This window comes from Musa acuminata, chromosome BXJ1-11 (genome assembly GCF_036884655.1).
Source record: "Musa acuminata AAA Group cultivar baxijiao chromosome BXJ1-11, Cavendish_Baxijiao_AAA, whole genome shotgun sequence".
Lineage (NCBI taxonomy): Eukaryota > Viridiplantae > Streptophyta > Magnoliopsida > Zingiberales > Musaceae > Musa > Musa acuminata.
In genome coordinates, this window is record NC_088337.1 from 12291206 (window position 1) to 12318091 (window position 26886).

The following is a 26886-nucleotide window of genomic DNA, read 5'->3' on the forward strand; positions in this document are numbered from 1 at the left end:
CACAATAAATGAATTCTCAGCTTGAAGGTAGAAAGGAAATTATTCCAGAACCTGAAGTTTCAGGGTTTTGGCCACGGAGCTGCATGAGACCTGCTCTAGGAAAAGCTCAGAAAAATGGTTCTGTTGCATCAAGGACAGTGTCCGAAGAAGCACAAAGGCTGCATTTTTCATACTGCAGTTCATTATTTTCGTAAGTAAGCTAAAAAGTTGGCACTTCGACACGGTCAAACCAGAGGACTCAAGCAGCTGCAGCCTCCAAGAGCTCTTTCTGCGCTCTCTCCTTGATCCTCCTTTCTAGTTCTGGCCTAAAATGCCTGATAAGCCCCTGCACGGGCCATGCAGCAGCATCACCCAGAGCACATATAGTGTGCCCTTCAATCTGCTTTGTGACTTCCTGAAGCATATCAATCTCCTCCAGCATGGCATTCCCCACCTTCAACTTCTCCATAATCATCCACAGCCATCCAGTCCCCTCCCTGCAAGGTGTGCACTGACCACAGCTTTCATGCTTGTAGAAGTAAGACAGCCTTGCTATTGCATCCACAACATCTGTGGACTTGTCCATCACGATCACGGCTGCCGTACCCAGTCCAGACTGAACAGCTTTGAGAGCATCATAATCCATCAGGACATCATCACAAATGTGCTTGGGAAGGAGAGGAACAGAGGAACCTCCTGGGATGACTGCCAAAAGGTTGTCCCAACCTCCTCTAACACCACCACAATGCCTCTCGAGCAATTCCTTCAATGGGATGCTCATCTCCTCCTCCACCGTGCAAGGTTTATTCACATGACCAGAAATACAGAATAGTTTTGTACCAGAATTATTTTTCCGGCCAAAGCTTGCAAACCATTCAGGCCCTCGCCGCAAAATTGTGGGAGATACAGCCACAGTCTCCACATTTGTTACAGTTGTTGGGCAGCCATATAATCCGGCATTAGCTGGGAAAGGAGGCTTCAGTCTTGGTTTCCCTTGTTTCCCTTCAAGGCTCTCCAACAATGCTGTCTCTTCACCGCAGATGTAAGCACCGGCACCATAGTGTATATGCACATCAAAATCATAACCTGATCCACAAGCATTCCTTCCCAACAATCCGGCTTGATATGCTTCTTTTCTAGCTTTCTCCAAAGTCAATCGCTCATTTACGTACTCCCCTCTAATGTATATGTAAGCAGCTGTTGCCTTCATACCAACTCCAGCAATCAAACACCCTTCAAGCAGTTTATGAGGATCATGGCGCATGATTTCTCTGTCCTTACATGTACCGGGTTCACTTTCATCAGCATTGACGACAAGATAAGAAGGGCGGCCATCAGATACCTTCGGCATGAAAGACCACTTAAGGCCAGATGGAAAACCAGCTCCTCCACGACCTCGTAGACCAGATTTCTTGATTTCATTAACAATCCAGTCACTACCCTTAATTACCAAATCCTTGGTTCTATACCAGTCACCCCGCTTCATGGCACCTTTGAGCAAAGGATCATGCAAACCATAAAGGTTGGTAAAAATGCGATCTTCATCCTTCAAACCACCAAAATGAGTCTTTTCTGGAGGTGGAGGTGGTGGTGGGGGCTGAGGTGTATTTCCTGTTGTTGCAGCTTGGGTGCTTAATGACCTAGAAGCAGAACTTAACCTCCAGCCACTGAAATGATGAACCAGTTCAGTCCTATATAGCAAACAAAGGTTCTTGATGGGTGCCTACAAAAAGCATTTGCACAAGTGAGGCAAAATATAACAAACTGCAATAGTGAATAAAAATAAAATGGTATTGCTGGAGAAAATGTACAACGATAGAGAGTATATGCATCACATAGCATCGCACGAAAATCTGCCTAGGATGTAAAGAATCATTGAGAACTTACATAGTTGCAAATAGTAAATTATTCAGAACATCTTTTTTAAATGCATATTGTATCTTCTTTTCCAATCAGGCAGCAAACAAGCATTCAGAAACTAACAGATTAAAAAGAAAGTGGTTAAAAATCACAACTACCAGTAAATACCAAGCACCGATTTCAGACTACGATGATGCATCCTCCCTGGCTCATAGTGTCAGCAAATGATTGGCGATGTAAATGGGTATTTGGCTAAAGCCAAATGTGCCATGGCGAGTGCTTGACCCAGGAAGGTGCATGATGATGTAACACATGGCAAATGCATCAACAGGCACATGCTTGCCCGGATAGGTGCACATGGAACAACACATAACAAATGCCTTGCTGAGTTGTGGCTCACTAAAGCTAGGCATGTGTCATGGCAATCATTGCAGGATACATTTATCTCGAATCATGATGTCAGCTCACTAGAGCTAGGCATGTGTCATGGCAATCATCGCAGGATACACTAATCTTCAATCATGAAATTATTAATGAAAGTACAATATCACAATAATTCAAGGTTAATTCACAAATACTTCATTCCTTTCTTTCTTATTCCCAAAATTCTAGTGATGCAGACCGTTTCAGAAGAATCAAAACGTATCATAAAATTGGTACACAGATCTTTCAAAGGTTCCTTTAATACATGCTGGGGCCATCATAAAATTGCCTCCTTTCTCCTGTTGTACTACCTCGTTAAATCTACTGTGAGTGAATTTATGACACTTTCAAGCAAGAAATAGAACAATAATACAATTTTGCATTCAAGTTAACCAAGCTCCTTCTTTGCAGAAGTCTTAATCAGTAGAAACCATAACCATTGCCTGAAAAACTTCATATAAGAATACTAAACTGGAACATAACTGGTCTAATTTTCAGTCAAAAAATACTGTGCTTGATCATTGCTTACAATACATAAAAAGATTAAACAAGATCAAGACCTACATTCCCAATTCCCTGTTGAGGCCAAATAACACCCTTTTTTTCCATATTACTCATCTGGATCATATCCTTCATATATAATAAAAGCCAATAACTCTTCCCTAATCAACCTAGTCTTAAAGTTCAACCATAAGCAAATCTTCCCCCACAAAAAAGGATACTGGAAGCAAGAATTGCCATTGGTGATGCTCCATAAAAAGAATAAGAATTCAATTATAGCATGTGGAAAAGGGCTACGGTGGCAAATCAATTAAAGCATGTGAAAATTCAATTATTGCATGTATGGGGTTCTCAAGAATTACATTCTTCATTAAGAATTTTCCTCCTCTGTTATGCACTTGATGATGATCAATTCTGTAGCAATTGATTTTTTTTTTTTTTTTTACAAACTCAAAGTGGCTCGCGTGAAGGATGGATGTTTTCATTTGATATTTTCTGTATCATATCCGAGAGGCTCTCTCATATTTTTGAGGAAAAAGATTATTTATGAAGGATACTCCAAATATAGATTTTCAGGTAAGGCCCTACAATCTCTCATATATGTTTGCAAATGATCTACTTCACTTTCATGAACCATATATTAGAAACTGAGATGACAAAAAAAAATGCTTTTCATTATAGCAGATGAACTGCTGATAATATTAAGAAATTTGAATTCATTTAAGTAAATTTATTCATTGATGACATTCAAAAGTTATTGCCAGCATTTTCAAGGTGAAAGATATGTGAACAACTGAGTATTATCTTCGGGCTCCACTTTCTGTTGGTAAATCAAAGTAACAACCTTTTTGATCTGTTGTTAATATAGCCAACAGTAATTTAAATGTAAAAAATCAAGTTACATATATATGGTTATTCTAGGAAACTGTAAAGTTGTCTACTTCACAAGTGCAACATTTTAATCCAATATGGAAATCACTATAAAAAAATTACAGGGATCAACAGTATATTCCTTTCTTTATCTATGGACAACTCATTAGAACAATCACTACAAATGCTGAAATTCATTAAAGGTTTCAGCGTTTAGGTCTGAATCAAAAAACATATAACAGCACTTCTTCAACTGAAAATGTTCAGTGATTTGCTACTCTAGAAAAGGATGGGTCGTCCGTTCCTCAGCAATATAATCGTTTGGCAATTCTCTACGACAATGGCATCATTTAGTTATCAAGTGTCACTCTCCTTCCAAAATTACATCCAATTCATGTTTCAAATTCACCTTGTCATCTGAATATGCTTATCTTTCAGTAAAACCTTGCTGTTAAATCAGACTGCATTTCCATAAGGTTCTCTTTGTGCCTGTCCTTTCTTTTGCATATCCACAAGAAAGAGATCACAGTTATTGTACAAAGGAAAGTTGAAAGACACTGCCTACATGGTTATAACCATGAAAACAGTTTTTGATGTTTTAATATTCATGTTAATAAAAACCTTAAGTCATAGAATATTATAATATTTGTGTTGTTTTGTGTTCATAGAGTTAAGGAATGGCCTGCAAAATTTAGAGCAAGGTGAAGCATAGTGTGTCATCTTCATAAGCTATAGATGCATTATAGATACCATTTTAACACTTCAAAAAGGCTTTCACTCTATATAATAACAATGCTAAAAAATCATTGACATTTTTTAAAACTAGTGACAAGTAGATTATAGCAGGATTAAGCAAGGCTTCAACTCAAGGTCATGAACCACATGAATTCTCTAAATAAAGTTTGGCGAAATAAAGACCCTACATAAAATTGATGAAAAATCTTTAGGGTTAAACCAAGACTTTAAAAAAAGTGAACAATATGATAAACATATATATCCATGGGCTGATACAAATTATCAAAAAATAATTAACTTATCTAAGTACAAAGGGCATTTTTGTACAAGCTCTACAATCATATTCAATACTATAAAGTGGAGTAAGATCCAACTAAGGGTTGTTATGAAAGGTTGTCTGCTGAAATGAAACAATATGCTAAATTCGACAGAAGTCCAATGATGACTATTACTCTAGTGAGAAAGAGGATGAACCTATGATGATCACGTGAGATGAAGAAAAAATTATTAATAGTTTTATAGTTTCAATCCTCTAATCTATCATGAAATAGACATTTGTTGACCTTTAAGTAAATATCATAAGATTCCACAATTCAAATTGGGATTTTGACAACCATGTTCTAGAAAATTAATCTTAATCGGTCTACTTACATGGATCCACCATTGCCATAATCATTCTTTCAACTTAAATAACTATGAGTTATATAAACTAACTAGAGGTTCATTCCAAGGAGACCTACTCTAAACTTTGCTTTTGTTGTTGTCTCAAAAATGCTGAATTCTAAACCTCATCGATCCATATTAAATTTAATAATGCACATAAAGCTTTTTGAAGTATTTCACTATGATTTTTATAACTTCCATAAATCTTTTCTGATTTTAATTTTTGCAAAAATACTGCATCTTTTCCTGTTAATTAATTTTGTTCGGCCTTTGTTTGCATTATCAGATCATACAAATCGAGCAAAATTACAAGGAGAAGGAATCAAGTCTCTTGCTCCATCATAAGGAAGAGCTGAAAAGGGTTCAGCTTCAGGCCGAAACTGAAGTGATAGATGTATTTGCAAGTTAGGCTTAATTTAATTGGTAGAGTAATATTAATTCATGCTCGTTGCTTTCTTACTAAGTGCACAATTGTCACCTTCATTTTAATCACATACAATAATTGAACATTTACTTTTAGATCTTATCTAATTTAAGTTATTTCCAACTATGCAATGCAGCAGTGCTACACTTTTTCATTTGCAGAATACAATGGTATTAATCTTGTTTCAATTGCATAGGGACATCTAATTTTAATTTCTTGGTCTGCACAATTAACAAACGATTACACACCAAATCCACTTGGCTGGTCGTCAACTACGATATTGCATCCAACCTTTGCAAGATCATTGTTTTTCAAATTTGGTCCACATGTACATAAGAAAAAAGGTCACGTCCTCTAGAACTTCCACAAAATATTTTATTATCCAAAAATTTATCACCTTAGTGTTCAATCATAAGTTGACATAAAACATATGCCTATTCCAATGGAGGCTACCTACTCAAAAACCTTTCCGTGTTTATGATTCATTATGAGGCTTAAAATCGCAGGTGGTTGATATTTTACAAGAAATGGCGCAAGCTAGATTAGATATTCTCAATCTCATCCAGGGCCGAGGGGTACCAATAGGGCTGTAACGGATCAGATAGCAGCTTCATCCACAAACTTGGCATTTACCGATCCTGTTGCTGAGGCAGAGAACAAAAGGGGGAAGAAACGTAAAGGCATCTCGGAAATGCCAAAAAATCTCATCAGATAAAGTAATTAGATCATTCCTGAACTACCAAAATTCCAACCAAAAACAAAAAAGGAACACACTGACTCAATCACATCAGAATCCCTAACTCCACCATCAACACCAAAAACCCGAAAATCTTCACCAAAACTCAGAACCTAGAACAGGATCAAGGAGCATCGCATCAGATTTTGAGAACAGAAGCAAAGGAATCAAAATCGTCAACCGATGTGATTCAAGTGAACCCAAAAAGAAACGAAACAGAAACAAAATCTGTGAGCCACTTACGGATCCACTTCCAATTGCCGACATGTTTGTCAAAAATAATGCGCTGCCCGCCTCACGCGATCAGTCGATCACTCCATGCAAAAGCGGATTGGCAATCGGAAGAGCGCAACTGGGATCGAAGATTGTCGTGACGTAGAAACGCCCGGAGCACTAAAAGCTTCGAGTCGACCTCTCCGGTCACAAGCCGCACCTACCAGCTGAACCCCGTTAAATTGAACCGATGAAGACAGTGCCGATCCGATCGAATCCGGTCGGTTTCATTTTTAATTAAAGATAGTTATTAAAAGACCACGTAGAAATTAATGAACTATGTGACGGTGATCGCCGAACCCATTAAGATTTTGGTTCATTTATCCAATCTTTGTTAGGAATGAGTCTGCACTAAGAGAGAGGAGGGTGAATTAGTATAGTGGTAAAAACGTCAGTTCTAAAAATATTTCGTATAATAAAAACCAAACTCTGAAGATAACTTGAAATTCAATGCTTGTTCGTAAGCATAGGCGTACTAAAAGCACAGTAAGGAGGAAAGACAGATTGCTATAAAAGTAAATTGCAAGAAGGAAACACAAATCAGATTTTTATATGGTTCGGTCATCATGACCTACATCCACTCTACTTATTCCTCTTCTGTCGAGGCCACTAGCATCCACTATTGGTCATCCTTCAATAGGCGAAGATCAACTAACTTTTACAACTCGATTCTCCTTTTACCGGGTTTAGGAGATAACCCTTACATTCTCACTCACTCCTCTCTCAAACTATTCTAACACTTAGAACTTTTAGAGGAGTTCACACAATGTTATAGTAGCGTTTCTTTCTTTTTCACTCTCAAGTCTTGTGTATTTTAACCAGGGATGAGAGGAGTATTTATAAACTTCAAGTTGATTCAAACTTAGAGCCTAAAAAGGTCTCATCCCGGGTTTCCTGCGTACGGGCGATACCACTGCCTGTGCTGGGCGGTACCATCACCTGTGTTAGGCGGTACCCACCGCTAGTTTCAGTCTGACACTGGGCGGTACCACCGCTTGACAAGGGCGGTGCCACTGCCTGGCACTCTGCCACTGGGCGTTGCCACCGCTAAGTCTGGACGGTACCACCGCTTGTAGCCTCTCGGAGACTATCTGGGTGGTACCACCACCTGACACAGTTTGGGAGACTATGCCATGACGGTGTCACCTCTTGGGTCACTGTTTGGGCCTTTTCTTTAAGCCCAACACAGTTCATACATGGGCCCAACTAGCCCCTAATTGGGTTGGCCCAATTCTAATCCCAGTGCTAACTACGAATTTTAAGACATTTAATAAGCTAAAGAAGTCCGTAAGTCTAGTTTCTTCAGGTGAGCTTCCGGCGAACTTCCGACGATCTCTCGGAAATATTCCAGTGGACTCTCGGCAAGCTCCTAGACTTCACGACGATCTTCTTGACGAGTTCCGACGAGCTTCTTTGGCAAGCTCCTGGACTTTTCGATCAATTTTGGCAGAACTTCCGACGAACGTCCAGATTTCTGATGAACTCTCGAACTCCCAACGAAATTACATTCTTGACTCCGGGACTTCATTTTGCTTTATGCCTTGCTATCGTAGTTAATCCTGCAATACGTAAAACACACTTCGATCTAGACAATTATTACTAAGCATGAATCATGTTGTTCGATATGTCATTGGTCCATCAACGCTTCATCCGATTCTTCGGCGCATCATCCTTTCTTGTGGCATATTGCCCAATCGGTCGGTTGACCTCCACCACTCTAATATCCTTGGCACAATATCTGCTCTTCTTGGCCCGATGCTTGAAACCATGGCCCGAAGCCTTCTATTGATACGTCTACCAATCCTTCAGCGCGACATCCAATCTTCTAACATGTTTCTCAGGCCTAATATTATTTTTTCTGCTTTAAATGTCTCTCCCTAATCGAAGCATCCTGCATCACTCAAAATGCAGAGTAAATCATAAATACTTATCAATTGGTTTCATCATCAAAATATGAGATTCAACGATCTCCCCCTTTCTGATGATGACAACCAATTGATGACGGAGTTAACCTTAACTCTCCCTATCAATGTCATATTGATATAACCTTGAATTCAAGCTGAATTCAAGTCATTATAAATTTCATCATGAATATTTGTAACATGTCATCATGCATAACATGATCATGATGGGAAATCTTGGGGGCGACATCACATGCGCAGCGGAAGAATAAGAAAACAAAATCTCCGATTCCCAAAGAGATATTCGTCGTCATGCGAAGATTGGTGCGCAAAATCCGCGAAACTTAAAACTACGTATAGAGTAGATTGTGTTACCTAGGGTGATCGTATATCCCTGTTTCCTTATAGATCTTTAGGAGAGGGTAAAGGAGGTCAAGCGTCCTCCTCTCTAGCGATGATCCACACAGCAGGGCTGCAACGATGCTCCTCAAAACTCCAGGCCTGCTCGGTGGAGAGGGGGAGGAGAATAGGAAAGGCAAGCAAAGGCTCTAGCTTATGAGGCTCTGAATCCCTCCTATTTATAGAGGTCCCCTGTCAAACCCTAATAGGTCCTCCCCTTGTGGGTATTGGATCTGCATCCAATAAGACAAGGGCTCCGTCGGATATCTCATATCCGAACCTCTACTCATCGCAATGCCTATCATATGTGTGTGACCCTCTAGGCCCAATATCGAGCTGGCCGTGAGTCATATCTATCAGAACTCCTTCTAACTCAGTGAATTATTATCTCTGTAATAATTCACTTGACTCATCGACTATGGACGTACTAGGCCACTACGCCGTAGTCCCCAGACGATATAGGGGAATCCAATCCATTGGACCTATCTGTCCTCAGTTACCGTGTACCTATAGTCCCTCATCCATCTAATATCCCAAAGACCGTATATTGAGCATGGTGTTGTCAGACCCATATGGTTTCTACTCGAGTCTCGCTCTAATCGGATTCTCTTGGAGAACTCTTTCTCTCTCAACCCGAATGACCCTGGCCAAGGATTTTTCTGAGCAAGAACACATGGATATTCCTCTCATGACGCCGAGAGTGGATGATCCTCTATCGACACTCAATAGCCCTCGTAAGGTCTGTTGAATCTCGGATTTTGATGATGAAATCAATTGATGGGTTAATTGATCTAATCCATATTATTGAGTTAAGTGTGCAGGATTAACTACGATAACCAAAAAACACAAATCAAGAATACCGGAGTCAAGATCGATGGACGTTTAAGAGTCCGAAGAATCGTCGGAGATGCTGCCGGAACCAACCGAGAAGAAATCGGGAACCTATCGGAATTTTCGAAAGTTCGTCGAAGAGATCGTCGGACATTCACGGAGATCACCGAGAAGGCTCGGCTACTCGTTAAAGTCATCACAAGATCGGGAGCTTGATGGGAGTCCGTCGGAAGAAGTTCGTCGGAAAGCTCGCCGAAACAAGACTCGACGTTCGCGATTGAAAGCTTGCTTAGGATGTGTTTTTGTTATGTAGTTCACTTGTAATTAGGATTAGGATTAAGAGATAATCCTATATCCTGGTTAGGGGCCAATTGGGCCCAAAGTCAGATATGGTTTGGGCTAAAATTAAGCCAAACCAGTGAAATCGGAGAGCCAGGCGGTGGCACCGCCTGGCTGGGCGGTAGCACCGCCCAGCACCCGAGAGCTGGGTGGTGACACCTCCTGGGCTGGGCGATTGCACCTCCCAGCACCCGAACGCTGGACGGTGGCACCGCTTGGCTGGGCGGTGGCACCGCCAACATCGGGAACCCAAAGAGAATTCAAATTTTGGAGCCCAAAATTTGAATCCTCTTGAGGCCTATAAATACCCCTCAAATCTCAGCTGAGATTACAACTTTTGAGAAGCATTTGATTGAGCGAAAAGTCTTAGAAAGTCTTAGCAAGTCTTGTTTTCAATTTGCTAGAGAGTTCTCCTCCTTCTTTCTTATTGAAAACTTGTAAGAGGTTGAACTGCTTATAAAAGGTTGTAAGAGGGGTACTTACCCTTCCATTTCAAGAGATTTGCTAGTGGAAGGTGGGAGCCTCATCGAAGAGGGGCCTCGCAAGTGGATGTAGGTCATTTGACCGAACCACTCTAAAATCAGGCGTAATCTCTGGTTTGCATTTCATTATCGCTATTTACATTACTGCAAACCTTCTTACATACATTAGTTCCTTATTACCTTTGCTGCGCAACTCTAAGAATACGTTTTCAAGTTAAGCTTTTCAAGTTCCGTTTTTATCGTACGAAAGATTTTTCTAAAATCGAAGTTTTAATCCGCTGCACTATTTCACCCCCCCTCTTAGTGCCGCTCCGATCCTAACAAGTGGTATCAGAGCGAGGTTATCTCTCATATTTGGTTTAATACCCAAGAGAGATGGCTTACTCCGGCATGCAAGAGGGCTATTCTATTGCACGACCACCTTTGTTTAATGGGTCGGATTACACATATTGGAAGACTCGCATGAGGATCTTCCTCATTTCTATGGACTTTGAGCTTTGGTCTATTGTCGAGAATGGATTTCAAAAATCTTCTCTTCCGATAAGCGAATGGAATGAATCGGAGAAGAAGGTTTTTGCTTTAAATGCAAAGGCTATGAATGCCTTGTTTTGTGCACTAGACAAAAATGAATTTAATCGTGTTTCAATTTGTGATTCGGCTTTTGATATTTGGAGAACTCTTGAGGTCACTCATGAAGGCACTAGCCGAGTGAAAGAGTCCAAAATCAACATCCTTGTGCACTCTTACGAACTTTTCCGAATGAAACCAAGTGAGTCCATCGGAGACATGTACACCCGGTTTACGGATGTCATCAATGGACTCAAAGCTCTTGGTAAAGATTTTACTAACTTTGAACTAGTAACTAAAATCTTAAGATCCCTCCCTAAAAGTTGGGATCCAAAAGTTACGGCCATTCAAGAGGCCAAAGACCTTAAAGCATTCCCTCTTGAAGAACTCATTGGGTCTCTAATGACCTACGAAATGACATGTCAAGCTCATGACGAGCTCGAGAACCCCCTTCCAAAGAACAGGAAGGATATGACACTCAAATCACAAGAAGACCACTTGAAAGGAACATCAAGTGATGAGGACAGTGACAATGACATTGCACTTTTGACTCAAAAATTTAAAAAATATTTAAGAAAGAACAAATTTAAAAATAATATAAAAAATAAATTTGAACAAAAGAAGGACCAAGTGATTTGCTATGAATGCAAAAAACCGGGACACTATAAGAACGATTGTCCTCAAGCCAAAAAGAGGACATCAAAGAAGAAGGCGCTCAAGGCAACGTGGGATGATTCAAGCGCATCCGAAGAAGAGGAGTCCAACACCGAGCAAGTTGCTCATTACGCGCTAATGGCTTTAGGAGAAGAGGTATGTAATTTATTTAATGAAGATTTATCTTTTGAAGAACTCTCTATCGCTTTTCATGAATTATTTGATGAATGTAGAACTGTTAGCAAGAAGTTAAGTATCTTAAAGAAAGAGCATGCTTTGCTACAAGAAAAGTTTGATAATCTTCAAACTCCTCCATGCTCTAAGTGTGAGCATTTAGAAGCTATAAAAAATGAAAATTTGCTTCTTAAAGAAACCTTAAACAAGTTTAAGGTTGGTAGCAAAGGATTAGATATGATCCTTGCACACAAGGGTCACATCGCAAATAGAAATGGAATTGGATTTGTAAAAGGATTACATCAAAATCCTACCACTTTCATAAAAGGACCTACATTACATGTTTCCTCTTATATGAAATGCAACTTCTGTTGCAAATCCGGACATATTGCCTACAAATGTCCATTTAGGAAAATGAGCTCACAAAAATTAATATGGGTTCCTAAAGGAACTATAAAGGATTCAATAATAAATAACAAAGTTAGTGGGTCAATTTTTGAGGCACCCAAAATCAAATGGGTACCTAAAAATCATCCTCTTTTATAGACAAACCCACAAGCTAGGAGCAAGAGATGGTATCTCGATAGTGGATGCTCAAGACATATGACTGGAGATCCATCTCATTTCTCTATGCTCACTAGCAAAGAAGAAGGGTACGTCACCTTCGGAGACAACAATAAAGGCAAAATCATTGGCAAGGGAACTATTGGTAACAAATTTAGTTTTTCCATTGATGATGTCTTACTAGTTGATGGATTGAAACACAATCTCTTAAGTATTAGTCAACTATGCGATAAAGGTTATATCGTTAGATTTGAATCAAATATGTGCATTATTGAAAAACTAAATCATAACATGACTATGATTGCGTTAAAACAAAATAATGTCTATACCATCAATCTTGATGAACTAAGTAATGAAATGTGTTTCTCCGCCGTAAATGATGATGCTTGGCTTTGGCATAGGAGATTAGGTCATGCAAGCATGAAAACAATATCTAAAATCTCATCTCAAGAATTAGTACGAGGGATTCCGAATATGAAGTTTATTAAGGATAAGGTATGCGATGCATGTCAACTAGGCAAACAAATAAAAACAAGCTTCAAACCAAAAAATCAAATTAGCACCACTAGACCATTACAATTGATCCATTTGGACTTATTTGGACCAATTGATACAACAAGTCTAGGTGGAAGCAAATATGCTTTTGTGATTGTGGATGACTACTCTAGATACACTTGGACCTATTTCTTAGCTCACAAAAGTGATTGCTTCAAGTGTTTCTCTAAATTTTGTAAACTCACTCAAAACAAAAAAGGCTTCATGATTTCATAAATTCGTAGTAATCACGATGGTGAATTCTAAAACCGTGACTTTCAAAATTTTTGCGAAGTTAATGGGTACAATCACAACTTCTCAACTCCAAGAAATCCTCAACAAAATGGAGTAGTTGAAAGGAAAAATAGAAACCTACAAGAAATGGCAAGAACTATGTTAAATGAACATAGTTTACCCAAATATTTTTGGGCCGAAGCCGTAAATACGGCTTGTTACATCATAAATAGGGTCCTAATAAGATCATCTCTATCAAAAACTCCCTATGAATTATGGAATAACAAAAAACCAAATATTTCTTATTTTAAAGTTTTTGGTTGTAAATGCTTCATTTTAAATGAAAAGGATGCCCTAGGTAAATTTGATGCTAAATCCGATGAAGGCATTTTTCTTGGTTACTCCTCCGTTTCTAAGGCCTTTCGTGTCTTTAACAAAAGGACCTTAGTAATAGAAGAGTCTATTCATGTAGTTTTTAATGAAATTTCTGATTTAAAGAAAAATGATTTTGATGATGATCTTAGTTTTGATAATTTGAATTTAAACGAACCCCCTCCTCAAAATAGCCATTTTAATGCATCTTCTTCCGAAATTTCTTTACCCAAAGAATGGAAGTATGTAGATGCTCATCCAAAGGAGCTAATTATAGGAGATATAACAAAAGGGGTTCAAACTCGTTCTTCTTTCAAGAATTTTTATGCTAACGCCGCTTTCTTTTCTCAAATTGAACCTAAATGCATTGACGAAGCCTTAAAAGATGATTTTTGGGTCATTGCAATACAAGAAGAATTGAACCAATTTGAGAGGAATGAGGTATGGAAGCTTATTCCTAGACCAAGTGACCACTTAATCATAAGTACTAAGTGGGTCTTTAGAAACAAGCAAGACGAAAATGGTATCGTGGTTAAAAACAAGGCTAGATTAGTGGCCAAAGGTTTCAACCAAGAAAAAGATATCGATTACGAAGAAACCTTCGCTCCCGTGGCTCGATTAGAAGCCATAAGGATGCTCCTTGCCTATGCTAGTAGTAATAATTTTAAACTATTTCAAATGGATGTCAAAAGTGCTTTCTTGAATGGTTTTATTTCCGAAGAAGTATATGTCGAACAACCTCCCGGATTTGAAAATTCTCTTCTTCCTAATCATGTATTCAAATTGACTAAAGCTCTCTATGGCTTGAAACAAGCTCCTAGAGCTTGGTATGAAAGGCTTAGTTCCTTTCTTATTTTAAATAATTTTACCAAAGGCAAGGTTGATACTACATTGTTTATCAAACATTTTGAAAATAATTTTCTTATTGTGCAAATTTATGTTGACGATATTATTTTTGGCTCTTCGGATGAATCACTATGTGAATCATTTGCCAAATGTATGAGTCATGAATTTGAAATGAGTTTAATGGGTGAATTAACTTTCTTTTTAGGATTACAAATCAAACAACTTAGTGATGGTATATTTCTTAACCAATCCAAATATACATTAGAATTGTTAAAATGATTTAACATGGATAATTCAAAAGCAATAAACACCCCTATGAGTACTGCGACTAAGTTAGATATGGATGAAAATAGTGAAAATTTCGATCGAAAAACATATAGGGGAATGATAGGTAGTCTACTCTACCTCACCACGACTAGACCAGATATTATGTTTAGTGTAGGACTTTGCACTAGGTTTCAATCTAATCCTAAATTATCTCATTTGAAGAGTGTTAAAAGAATATTTAGGTATCTTAAAGGAACTCCAAATTTAGGATTGTAGTATCCAAAATCTGAAAAATTCGATCTAATAGCTTATGCAGATGCCGATTTTGGCGGATGCAAGATAGATAGAAAAAGTACATCCGGAACATGCCAATTTTTAGGACATGCACTTGTTTCTTGGACTTCCAAGAAACAAAATTCAGTTGCACTATCTACGATGGAAGCCGAATACATTGCTGCAAGTGCATGTTGTGCACAAGTCATTTGGATGAAAAATACATTAGAAGACTGTGGAATTCACTTTAAAAACATTCCCATAAAATGTGATAATACTAGTGCCATATGTCTTACTAAAAATCCAATTCTACACTCTAGAACTAAGCACATCGACGTTAGGCATCATTTCATACGCGATCATGTCCTTAACAATGATGTTGTTCTAGAATTCATTGACACAAAGCATCAATTAGCATATATATTTACAAAAGCTTTGAACGAAGATCAATTTGAATTCATTAGAAGGGAATTAGGCATGTTAAATTGTCCCTAAAATGAGCTTCACGAAAAATGACTCGTCCTTTTCCTTTCTTTTGTGGATTTGATTTCTTCCTTCTTCTTCAATTCAAAATGATCCATTAAAGTATAACTTATGATCTTGAGGGAAGAAGCTAAACAAAAGGGAGGAAGAAAATTTTTTTGTTCTTTCCTTCGCGGGATGCCAGCGGTGGCACCGACCGAGCGACCCTTATTAACCCGAGGGGTTAGGGCCGACGGTGACACCGCCCCCAACTCGAAAAAAAGGCTCTCAAAACCCTCTCCCATTCCCTCTAACCCTCATTCTAACTCTTAGAAGCATTGGAGAAGGATTCTTGGTGGTCCAAGCTTTCCATCTCTCAACATAATCTCCATAAGGTAACACTTGAAATCCTTCTTTTTGGTATCCCATTCCCTCTTTTCTCTTCTCTTTCCCTTGCTTATTTTTCACAATTTCATCATCATCTTGTCTAGATAATGGCTCCTAAGAGATCAAAAGGAAAAAGGATTGAAGGAGATTCATTTGACCATGATCTTTTTAGATCAAAAGAGGTAGCCCTTAGCTTTCTAAAATTTGAAACACGATGTATCCATAAGGGAAAATATGTTGATCTGGATGAACTAGAGGACTTAGAACCCATAAGGTGGTTTGCACACCTAGAAGCTCTACCTCTACTACAAATAGATGAACCAATCTATCCGCGATTAGTTAGATTGTTCTATGCCAACTTATATGAGGACAACGATAGCCTAAGCACTTACCTTCTAGGAACACCCATTAGAATATTTGACAGCACTATTTGTGAGCTAATTGGCATAACTGAAAAAGATGGGGATGCTATTTTAAAGGTAAATGGGACGTCAACACAATAGGAGTAACCTATACTGAAGCCGTAGAAACAATTTTTGCAAATCCAAACCTTGACTTCCTACCCAAGAGCTGTGAACACTTACTGCCTTTCAACTCTAAAATTCTTCATCACATTATCACAAGCATCATATTCCCCAAACAATTTCATCTTGACGAAATAAGTCAAATAGAGATAGGAACCATGTATTGGATTATGACCGGTCAACATAATTGTTTTGGGTACTTAATTCGCCAACACATGCAGGATATTATAGCTAAAGATACTATATTGCCATATGGGAGGTTAATCACTAGATTTCTTCATGCCTATAACATTTGCATTCCACCCGATGAAGAATCTATTCAAAATGATCGATATAACATAATAAATATAAACCTACTGAAAAGACTTAGGTGCACTTATAGCAATGGCATATGGGTTAGGCAGCCTAGAAGGACGGATCCAATTCCTCAACCAATAGAACACCCCGAAACACCAATTCTTATGGGAAATGAATCTTCTCCTCCTAGTCCCTTTGGCACAGCACCTTCAGCTCTTGTTTCCTTCTCTGAAGATCTCATTATGGCGGAACTGTCTCAGATCAAATCTCAGCAAGTACAAATTCAGAATCAACAAGTTGAAATTTTGAAGACACTACGACAAATGAATGAAAAAATAGATATCCTGTATCAGCACTGTGGATTACCTCCTAAGGATTAAATTGATGTATCTTTTTATTCTGTTCTGTTTGCTTTTAACAACAAGTTCAAAGTTTGTCATCAATTGAACGATAACTAATCCTTCCTTTTAGATAACTACTGTTTTGATCTGCATAAATGATGATGTCTTTTGGATAAACTATTTCTGGCAAATTTGAATGATGAACTTTGGTTCCTATTAAATGCTAAACATTTTTTCTATGATCATCAATTAGCTGGCTTGTCTCTTTTTGTTGATGACAAAGGGGGAGAAGTGATGACTTACACCATAACAATAGCATGACTTATATGAATTACAAAAACTTGTGTGATATGAATGTCTTATATGCCTTGCAAAATCCTTGAAAATATCGCAAGATTGATTGATCATATTGCAGGCATGCCTTACATTTACATCATGAAATTCATGTTGAAAATCTTTATCTTCTATCGTAGTAAAAATTGTCTCTTATCACGATTTTCATCGAAGTTTTGTATTTACTATTGCTTAATGAGAATGACGATAAGTTCTACGGTTAGAACTTATCGGTTTATGCTTGAATTCTATGGATGGAATTCAAGTGTTTTCATCTTCTCATAATATGGCATATAGATAGGGGGAGTTATGTTTAAATCCGTCATCAATTGATTGTCATCATCAAAAAGGGGGAGATTGTTGAATCTCGGATTTTGATGATGAAATCAATTGATGGGTTAATTGATCTAATCTATATTATTGAGTTAAGTGTGCAGGATTAACTATGATAACCAGAAAACACAAAGCAAGAATACCGGAGTCAAGATCGATGGACGTTTAAGAGTCCGAAGAATCGTCGGAGATGCTGCCGGAACCAACCGAGAAGAAATCGGGAACCTATCGGAATTTTTAGAAGTTCGCCGAAGAGATCGTCGAAGGTTCACGGAGATCACCGAGAAGGCTCGGCTACTCGTTAAAGTCATCACAAGATCGGGAGCTTGATGGGAGTCCGTCGGAAGAAGTTCGTCGGAAAGCTCGCCGAAACAAGACTCGACGTTCGCGGTTGAAAGCTTGCTTAGGATGTGTTTTTGTTATGTAGTTCACTTGTAATTAGGATTAGGATTAAGAGATAATCCTATATCCTGGTTAGGGGCCAACTGGGCCCAAAGTCAGATATGGTTTGGGCTAAAATTAAGCCAAACCAGTGAAATCGGAGAGCCAGGCGGTGGCACCGCCCAACACCCGAGAGCTGGGCGGTGACACCTCCTGGGCTGGGCGGTTGCACCTCCCAGCACCCGAACGCTGGGCGGTGGCACCGCCAACATCGGGAACCCAAAGAGAATTCAAATTTTGGAGCCCAAAATTTGAATCCTCTTGAGGCCTATAAATACCCCTCAAATCTCAGCTGAGATTACAACTTTTGAGAAGCATTTGATTGAGAGAAAAGTCTTAGAAAGTCTTAGCAATTCTTGTTTTCAATTTGCTAGAGAGTTCTCCTCCTTCTTTCTTATTGAAAACTTGTAAGAGGTTGAACTGCTTGTAAAAGGTTGTAAGAGGGGTACTTACCCTTCCATTTCAAGAGATTTGCTAGTGGAAGGTGGGAGCCTCATCGAAGAGGGGCCTCACAAGTGGATGTAGGTCATTTGACCGAACCACTCTAAAATCAGGCGTAATCTCTAGTTTGCATTTCATTATCCCTATTTACATTACTGTAAACCTTCTTACATGCATTAGTTCCTTATTACCTTTGCTGCGCAACTCTAAGAATACGTTTTCAAGTTAAGCTTTTCAAGTTCCATTTTTATCGTACGAAAGATTTTTCTAAAACCGAAGTTTTAATCCGCTGCACTAATTCACCCCCCCTCTTAGTGCCGCTCCGATCCTAACAAGGTCGACTACCACTCCCAATGACCAACTGTACTAGATCTGAGATAGCCAAACCTATAAGTCTGGTATCAAAGAGTGGAGCACTCATACAGGACATCCTTGGTGTCTCAAGTCTAAGGATCAGATACACCACTAGGACTATGGAATCGCTGTCTGACAATAAGGCATCATCAACCATCCAGCATTCCGTAAGCAGATCAATCAGTGAACTCATTCTCCAATGAGCACTTGTACTGTATCCCTAGTGTCCCTACACGAGCAACTATGAGACCAGCTGCATCTATCATATGGACGGGTATACAGCACACCAATCTGTCCGGTTATCACGATGTCCCTCTCGTGTAACCTATAATCGGGATTATTTAGGATATGTGTTTAAAGGTGAATCGATCTCATTATCGTGATCTCATCACGATCCGATTCCCATTGAACAAATCTAAGGACATCACAATATATATATGCATATATGCAATAGTTATAAAGTGATATATGCCAAAATATAATAAACAAAAAGATTCTGTATCAAGTCACATGTGCCATCACTCACGTGATTGGCTTGCTGGGCACCTATGACTAGCAATCTCCCACTTGACATAAAGCCAATCACCTATGTGTCTGATCCCCATCAGACCCCTGTGACGCTCAAAGACAATCTGAGACAACGGCTTTGTCAATGGATCTGCAATGTTATCTTTGGTTGGAACTCTTTCTACTACTACATCTCCTCGGGTTACGATCTCTCTAATAAGTTGGAACCTCCTTAGAACACTTCTGATGAGACCCGAGTTCCCTTATTTGAGTAATCGCCCCATAGTTATCACAATATAAGGAAGTTGGCTCCTCGCTACTTGGCACGACTCCCAAATCTGTGATGAACTTCTTCACCCAGACTCCCTCCTTTGCTGCATCCGATGCAGCAATGTACTCCGCCTTTGTGGTCGAGTCAACAATAGTATCTTGTTTGGAACTCTTCTAGCACACTGCTCCTCCATTCAAGGTGTACACATACCCTGAATTCGACTTGCTATCATCGACATCAGACTGAAAACTTGAGTCCGTGTAGCCTTTAACCTTAAGGCTATTACCTCCATATACTAGTAAAAGATCCTTAGTCCTTCTCAAGTACTTAATGATACACTTTACTGCTTTCCAGTGCTCCAAGCCTGGATCCGCTTAATACCTGCTCGTGACACTCAGAGCATACGCTATATCAGGCCTAGTATATAGCATAACATACATGATAGACCCTATTGCTGAGGCATAAGATATCATATCCATGTTCGCCCTTTCTTATGGAGTCTTTGGGGACATACTCATAGAAAGCGATATCCCATGTCTCATCGGTATGAGACCTCTCTTGGAATTTTTTATGCCAAACCATTTGACAATAGTTTCTATGTACCTGGACTGGGACAAGCCAAGCATCCTCTTGGATCTATCTCTATAGATTTTAATCCCCAAGATATAGGATGCTTCCCCTAAGTCCTTCATGGAGAAGTGTCTAGATAACCAAGCCTTTACTGTGGATAGCAATCCTACGTCATTCCCAATGATCAGGATGTCATCCACATATAACACCAAAAAGGTGATAGCGCTCCCACTTACCTTCCTATACACACAAGACTCATCTTCATACTTAACGAAGTCATAAGATCTGATTGCCTCATCAAATCTTATGTTTCGACTTCGGGAAGCTTACTTTAGTCCATAAATGGATCTAAGCAACCTACATACCTTATCTGGGCAGTTCTTGGACACGAATCCCTCAGGTTGCATCATATACACCTCCTCCTCGAGGTTCCCATTGAGGAATGCGATTTTCACATCCATCTGCCAGATCTCATAATCATAGTGTGCTGCAATAGCCAATAGAATTCTGATGGAATTTAGCATTGCTATGGGTGAGAAGGTTTTGTCGTAGTCAACACATTGCCTTTAACGATACCCTTTAGCCACTAGCCTTGCTTTATAGGTCTCTACCTTTCCATCTACTCGAGAGAGATGTTTCTATGATTTGATCTCCTAATATGACATGTCACACATATACATATTTAATATATATCTACATCGCATGCAAATATATATACATATCTAGTATGTGTATAAGCAATCACACCAGATGATCATGGACCATAACCTAATGTGATTAGGCCCGAGCCAATAGGCCTAATCACTCACATCAAGATCTATGTGTGCAATGGTGCATCTCCATGCCCTGTGATCGTCCATCTCGTTCTCGTTGGTTCCGTCGACATCTTGATGCATCTTCATGCATCGCGATCATCCGTCTCGTGGGTCCCGCTATTGCATCCACTCTCCCGCTGCGCCTCCTCATGTGATTACAACATAATCATAGACACGCAGGCCCGACAATAAACAAGAAATATAATGGAGGCTCGTAGACCTCAATAAGAATAATCACAAGTACACACATCACACGGTCCATAATCATCCGTCTACACATCATACATCACATGTATAAATAATCATCATTATGTAAGACTATTAGATAATGATAAAAACTAATAATCAATTAAACCTTTTAATTAATTAGTATTTTATGAAATCAGGGACATTAGAGAATTTTTGAATTCATAAGGGTATTTTCATAATTTGGACAAAAGACAGAAGCTGGAATTTCTCACATTCCGAGGGGCAAAACTATCTTTTTCCCATAAAACCCTAATGCCCTACTCCCCTTTGCTGATGTCTCCATCGTCACCTTGCCGGCGGCAGCTTGTGCGGCGGGGCGAGGGCGTTGCCCTCGCCTGCAGGCGGTGCTACCGCTGCGGGTGGGCGCCCCCGCGGGCGCCGCCGCCTCCGCGAGCGGTTCTGCCCGTGGGGCAACGCCCGCAGGCGGTGCTGTCCCACCGGGCGACCGCCCCTGTGGGGGGGTTTCGCCCGCGGGAGAAGCGGCCGTAGGCGCCTCTGCCCGCGGGCTGCCAGCCCCGTCGGACGCAAGCCTGCTGCAAGCAGGCCACCGGGCGGCTGTTGCAGACGCAACCCCTGTGCTGCCTACCTGCGGTTGCGCTGCACGCACGTAGATCAAGGGCAGCAACTGTTGCTGCCCTTTCTCGCTTTTGACGTCAAAAGTTTTTCCTAAACACAACACACGTAGTTCAAAACCAATCATTCACACGAACAACCTGGCTCTTATACCACTGTTGGGAAATCTTGAGGGCGACATCACATGCGCAGAGAAAGAACAAGAAAACAAAATCCCCGATTCCCAAAGAGATGTTCGTCGTCGTGCGAAGATTGGTGCGCAAAATCCACGAAACTTAAAACTACGTATAGAGTATATTGTGTTACCTAGGGAGATCGTATATCCATGTTTCCTTACAGATCTTTAGGAGAGGGTGAAGGAGGTCAAGCGTCCTCCTCTATAGCGGCGATCCACACAGTCGGGCTGCGACGACGCTCCTCAAAACTCCAAGCCTGCTCTGAGGTGGAGAGAGGGAGGAGAATAGGAAAGGCAAGCAAAGGCTCTAGCCTATGAGGCTCTGAATCCCTCCTATTTATAGAGGTCCCTTGTCAAACCCTAATGGGTCCTCCCCTAGTGGGTATTGGATCTACATCCAATAAGACAAGGGCTCCGTCAGATATCTCATATCCGAACCTCTACTCATCGCAATGCCTACCATATGTGTGTGACCCTCTAGGCCCAATATCAAGCTGGCCGTGAGTCATACCTATCAGAACTCCTTCTAACTCAGTGAATTATTATCTCTGTAATAATTCACTTGACTCATCGACTACGGACGTACTAGGCCACTACGCCATAGTCCCCAGACGATACAGGAGAATCTAATCCATTGGACCTGTCTGTCCTCAGTTACCGTGTATCTATAGTCCCTCATCCATCTAATATCCCAAAGACCGTATATCGAGCATGGTGCTGTCAGACCCATACGGTTTCTACTAGAGTCTCGCTCTAATCGGATTCTCCCGGAGAACTCTTTCTCTCTCAACCCGAATGACCCTGGCTAGGGATTTTTCTGAGCAAGAACACATGGGATATTCCTCTCATGACGCCGAGAGTGGATGATCCTCTATCGACACTCAATAGCCCTCATAAGGTTGACTACCACTCCCAATGACCAGCTGTATTAGATTTGGGACAGCTAAACCTATAAGTCTGGTATCAAAGAGTGGAGCACTCATACAGGACATACTTGGTGTCTCAAGTCTAAGGACCAGATACACCACTAGGACTACAGAATCGCTGTCTGACAATAAGGCATCCTCAACCATCCAGCATTCCGTAAGTGGATCAATCAGTGAACTCATTCTCCAATGAGCACCTGTACTATATCCCTAGTGTCCCTACACAAGCAACTATGAGACCAGCTACATCCATTATATGGACGGGTATACAGCACACCAGTCTGTCCGGTAATCACGATGTCCCTCTCGAGTAACCTATGATCGGGATTATTTAGGATATGTGTTTAAAGGTGAATCGATCTCATTATCGTGATCTCATCACGATCCGATTCCTATTGCACAAATCCAAGGACATCACAATATATATATGCATATATGCAATAGTTATAAAGTGATATACGTCAAAATATAATAAGCAAAAAGATTCTGTATCAAGTCACACGTGCCATCACTTACGTGATTGGCTTGCTAGGCACCTATGACTAGCAGATCATACTTCTCTCTTTTTATCATCAACAAAAAGGAGAAGTGTAACTTTCAAGTGTTTGGATATTAGTTCAAATCATCGCATACTAAACATAATCTTCAATTTTATCACCATGCAATTTGTAAGCTAGCAAATTTAGCAAGTGTTACATCATATTAGAATACGCAAGCTAGCAGATTTTATGTCATTTAAGAGCATGCAAGCTAGCAACTTTTCAAAAACAAATGCAAGATAGCATTTTTGTTGAAATGTGCAAGCTAACGATTTTTGCTTCCTTTTGCAATGTGCAAGTTGCAAGTTTTGCTTCTTGAGATCGGCAAGATGACACTTTTGCTTTTAAGATGAGCAAACTAAAAAGTTTTGCCTCTTTTTGTGATATGTATATTTGTAATTTTTGCTTCTTTTAGATGTGCAAGTAAGTAAGTTTTTACATCTTCTTGACTTGTGCAAGCTAGCTATCTCCCCCTTTGTCATTGTAAAAAAGAAAGGAAGAATATAATTTTGTATCTCTTTTTCCTTTTACAATAATTTTCAAAGTATGACAAAGATAAGTAATCATTCTTATTTCAAAATATCATAATTGAGATAAACCTTGAATTCAAATCAAAGCAATTTTAATCATAATTCACATCATATGCAATACATCACATACATCATCATAATAAAAAGCATAAGTATTATATGCATCATTCCAAATCATAAATATTTCACATCATGATGGTATCAATTTGTCAAATTACATCTTACCATGCATAATCATAACTTTTTCCCCTTTTATCATTATAAACAAGAAAGGATAATGGAAGAACATAATAGTGTAAAATATTTCAATCATTTCAAGGCATACATGTCATAAATACAAAGAAATCATGTCATAAAAAATAAGACCACTTGAATACCAAAAGATATTATTCATGTAGTAAATCTTTTTCTTTAAATAAAATAACAAGAATAAAAAATTGTAGGTGTACAAAGAAGAGATCTTGATTGAAAAAATCTGAAGTAATTCCAAGTAACCAAGATCATGATTTTGATAAAACTTATTCAAATTCAAATCGTCAAAATCATCAAAATCTCAATATTTCTTTCAAGAGATTCAAAATGGCATAAATAATTTTATTGGTCTCTTAGTGAAAAATCGATAAGATAGAGAAAAAAAAAATTTCAAGAAAAATGCTTTCCTCCTTCTGTTCCAACTTATTGATTGATTTCATACATGCATGTTCTTTTCTTTCAAATCGATGCATCATTCATTAACACCAAAAAAAGAACTTTCAAAAGATTGTAAAAATTATCATGCATAAGTTTGAAATATAAACTCGTTGAGCATGCTTTCAAATCATCATTATATTTTCATTAAGACTTCAAGTATTGTTTCGTTGAACATAATGTTGAATGATTCTTAAATATATTTAAACTTCTTTAGTTTTAATTTGTGTGATTGACTTTATATTAGCATGCCCAAATATTTATTCTTATGTCAAAACCATGCATCAACGGAAAGATAAAAAATCATCAAGATCAAAAAGTGTAACGTATAATTCCAAAACATATAATTTCAAATCATTACTTCAAGTCCTCGTGCATAAAAATCATCAAGTATGATACAAACATTTTTGTTCATTTATCATAAAATATGTAATTTTCATGATTATTTTCAAAATTACTAGAAAGATAAGCATGATCCCAATTTTTTACATTTTCATTACATTATTAAACATGTAATTTTTAAGAAAAATAATTTTTTTAAAATAAATTAACAATAACTCATGAAAAGCATTATGTAATTTTAAAGTAAACTAAGGACATTTTGATTACCTCATCGTCGAAAGCCGTTAAGATATAGTTTGACACATCGCTTTTGTTGATTTTCTCATCGTCTTTGGAGGAGCTCGATTCGTCTTTTGGCAACTTCTTCTTGTTAGGACCGGAGCGGCACTAAGAGGGGGGGTGAATTAGTGCAGCGGATTAAAACTTCGATTTTGATAAATCTTTCGTACGATAAAAAGCAATATCAATGGAAACCGATTTTAGAAGCTTGATAACTTAGAAACGTATGGAAGCGTAGTAACTAAGTAGAGAAGTTTGCAGTATGTAAATGGCAAGAGTAGGATGCAAACCAGATAACCCAGCATTTTTTAAAGTGGTTCGGTCAAAATGACTTACATCCACTTGCGAAGCCTTCTTCGAAGAGGCTTCCAACTTCCACTAGCAAATTTCTTGTAGGGGAAGGACTAATACCCCTCTTACAACCTTTACAAGTGGTTCACACTCTTACAATTCTTTTCAACAAGATGGGAGGAGGTGAACACTTAAGCAATATGAAAAACAAGGCTTGCAAAGACTATTCTAAGGCTCTACTCAAACTATTGCATTTCAAAAGGTTGTTGTCTCAGTTGAGATTTAAGGGGTATTTATAGGCCTCAAGAGGATTCAAATTTGAGCTCCAAATTTAAATTCTCTTTGGTTCCCGATGTTGGCGGTGCCACCGCCCAGCCAAGCGGTGCCACCGCCCAGCTCTCGGGTGCTGGGCGGTGCCACCACCAAATCTGGCGGTGCCACCGCCTACACTATTTCAGCTCACTGGTTGGGCTCCAAAATTGGCCCAAACCAGTCCGAACTATTGCCCAATTGGCCCCTACTTGGTTTATAGGATTAACAACTAACCCTAACCCTAAGTAACATGCTAACTACGAATTTAAAGATATTTTCTAAGCTATTACAAAGTCCGTAAGTCAAGACTTCTTCCGGCGAGCTTCCGACGAACTTCCGACGGTTTTCCGATAAACTTTCGGAAACCATTCTACGGACTCCCGGCAAGCTCCTAGACTTCACGATTTGATCTTGATGAGTTCCAACGAGCTTCTTCGGCAAGCTCCGATCTTTCTCGGTGAGCTCCGCGAACTTCCAGCAAACCTTCCGGCGAGCTTCCGAAAAACCCTTTAGCAAGCTCCCTACTAATTCTCGGCTAGTTCCGGCAGCATTCCCGATGAACCTTCGGACTTTCGTCGAACTCTTGAACTCGCAACAAATCCTTCGCGCTTGACTCCGACACTTTGTTTCTCTTTATGTCTTCATCGTTATCGTTGTTAATCCTGCACACATAAGTCAAAACTCTACTCCGATCTAGACAATTATTACAAAGCGAATTGACATTCTGTTGCCCGGCACGTCATTGGTTAGCGCTTCGTCCGATTCTTCGGCGCATCATCTGTTGAATCTCATATTTTGATGATGAAACTACTTGATATATGTTTATGATTTAATCTGCGTTTTGAGTGACGCAGGGTGCTTCGATCAGGATGAGACAATTAAAGCATGAACATCATGTTGTGCCGGAGGAACATGTCAGAAGATTGGACGTCGGGCCGGTGGATCGGTCGACATATCGACAGAGGGCTTCGGGCCGTGGACTCGGGCATCGGGCCAAGAAGAGCGG

General features: G+C 39.4%; 1 protein-coding gene across 1 annotated transcript; it reads right to left on the reverse strand.

The window, feature by feature from the left end:
• Positions 1-102: 102 nt before the first annotated feature.
• On the reverse strand, positions 103-6599 carry LOC135597221 (NADH dehydrogenase [ubiquinone] flavoprotein 1, mitochondrial-like). Its single transcript, XM_065089875.1, has 2 exons — positions 6435-6599; positions 103-1702 (listed from the first exon to the last, which is right to left on the reverse strand). The coding sequence occupies exons 1-2, from the start codon at positions 6456-6458 to the stop codon at positions 239-241; spliced, it is 1488 nt and encodes a 495-aa protein (XP_064945947.1). The 5' UTR covers positions 6459-6599; the 3' UTR covers positions 103-238.
• Positions 6600-26886: the final 20287 nt, after the last annotated feature.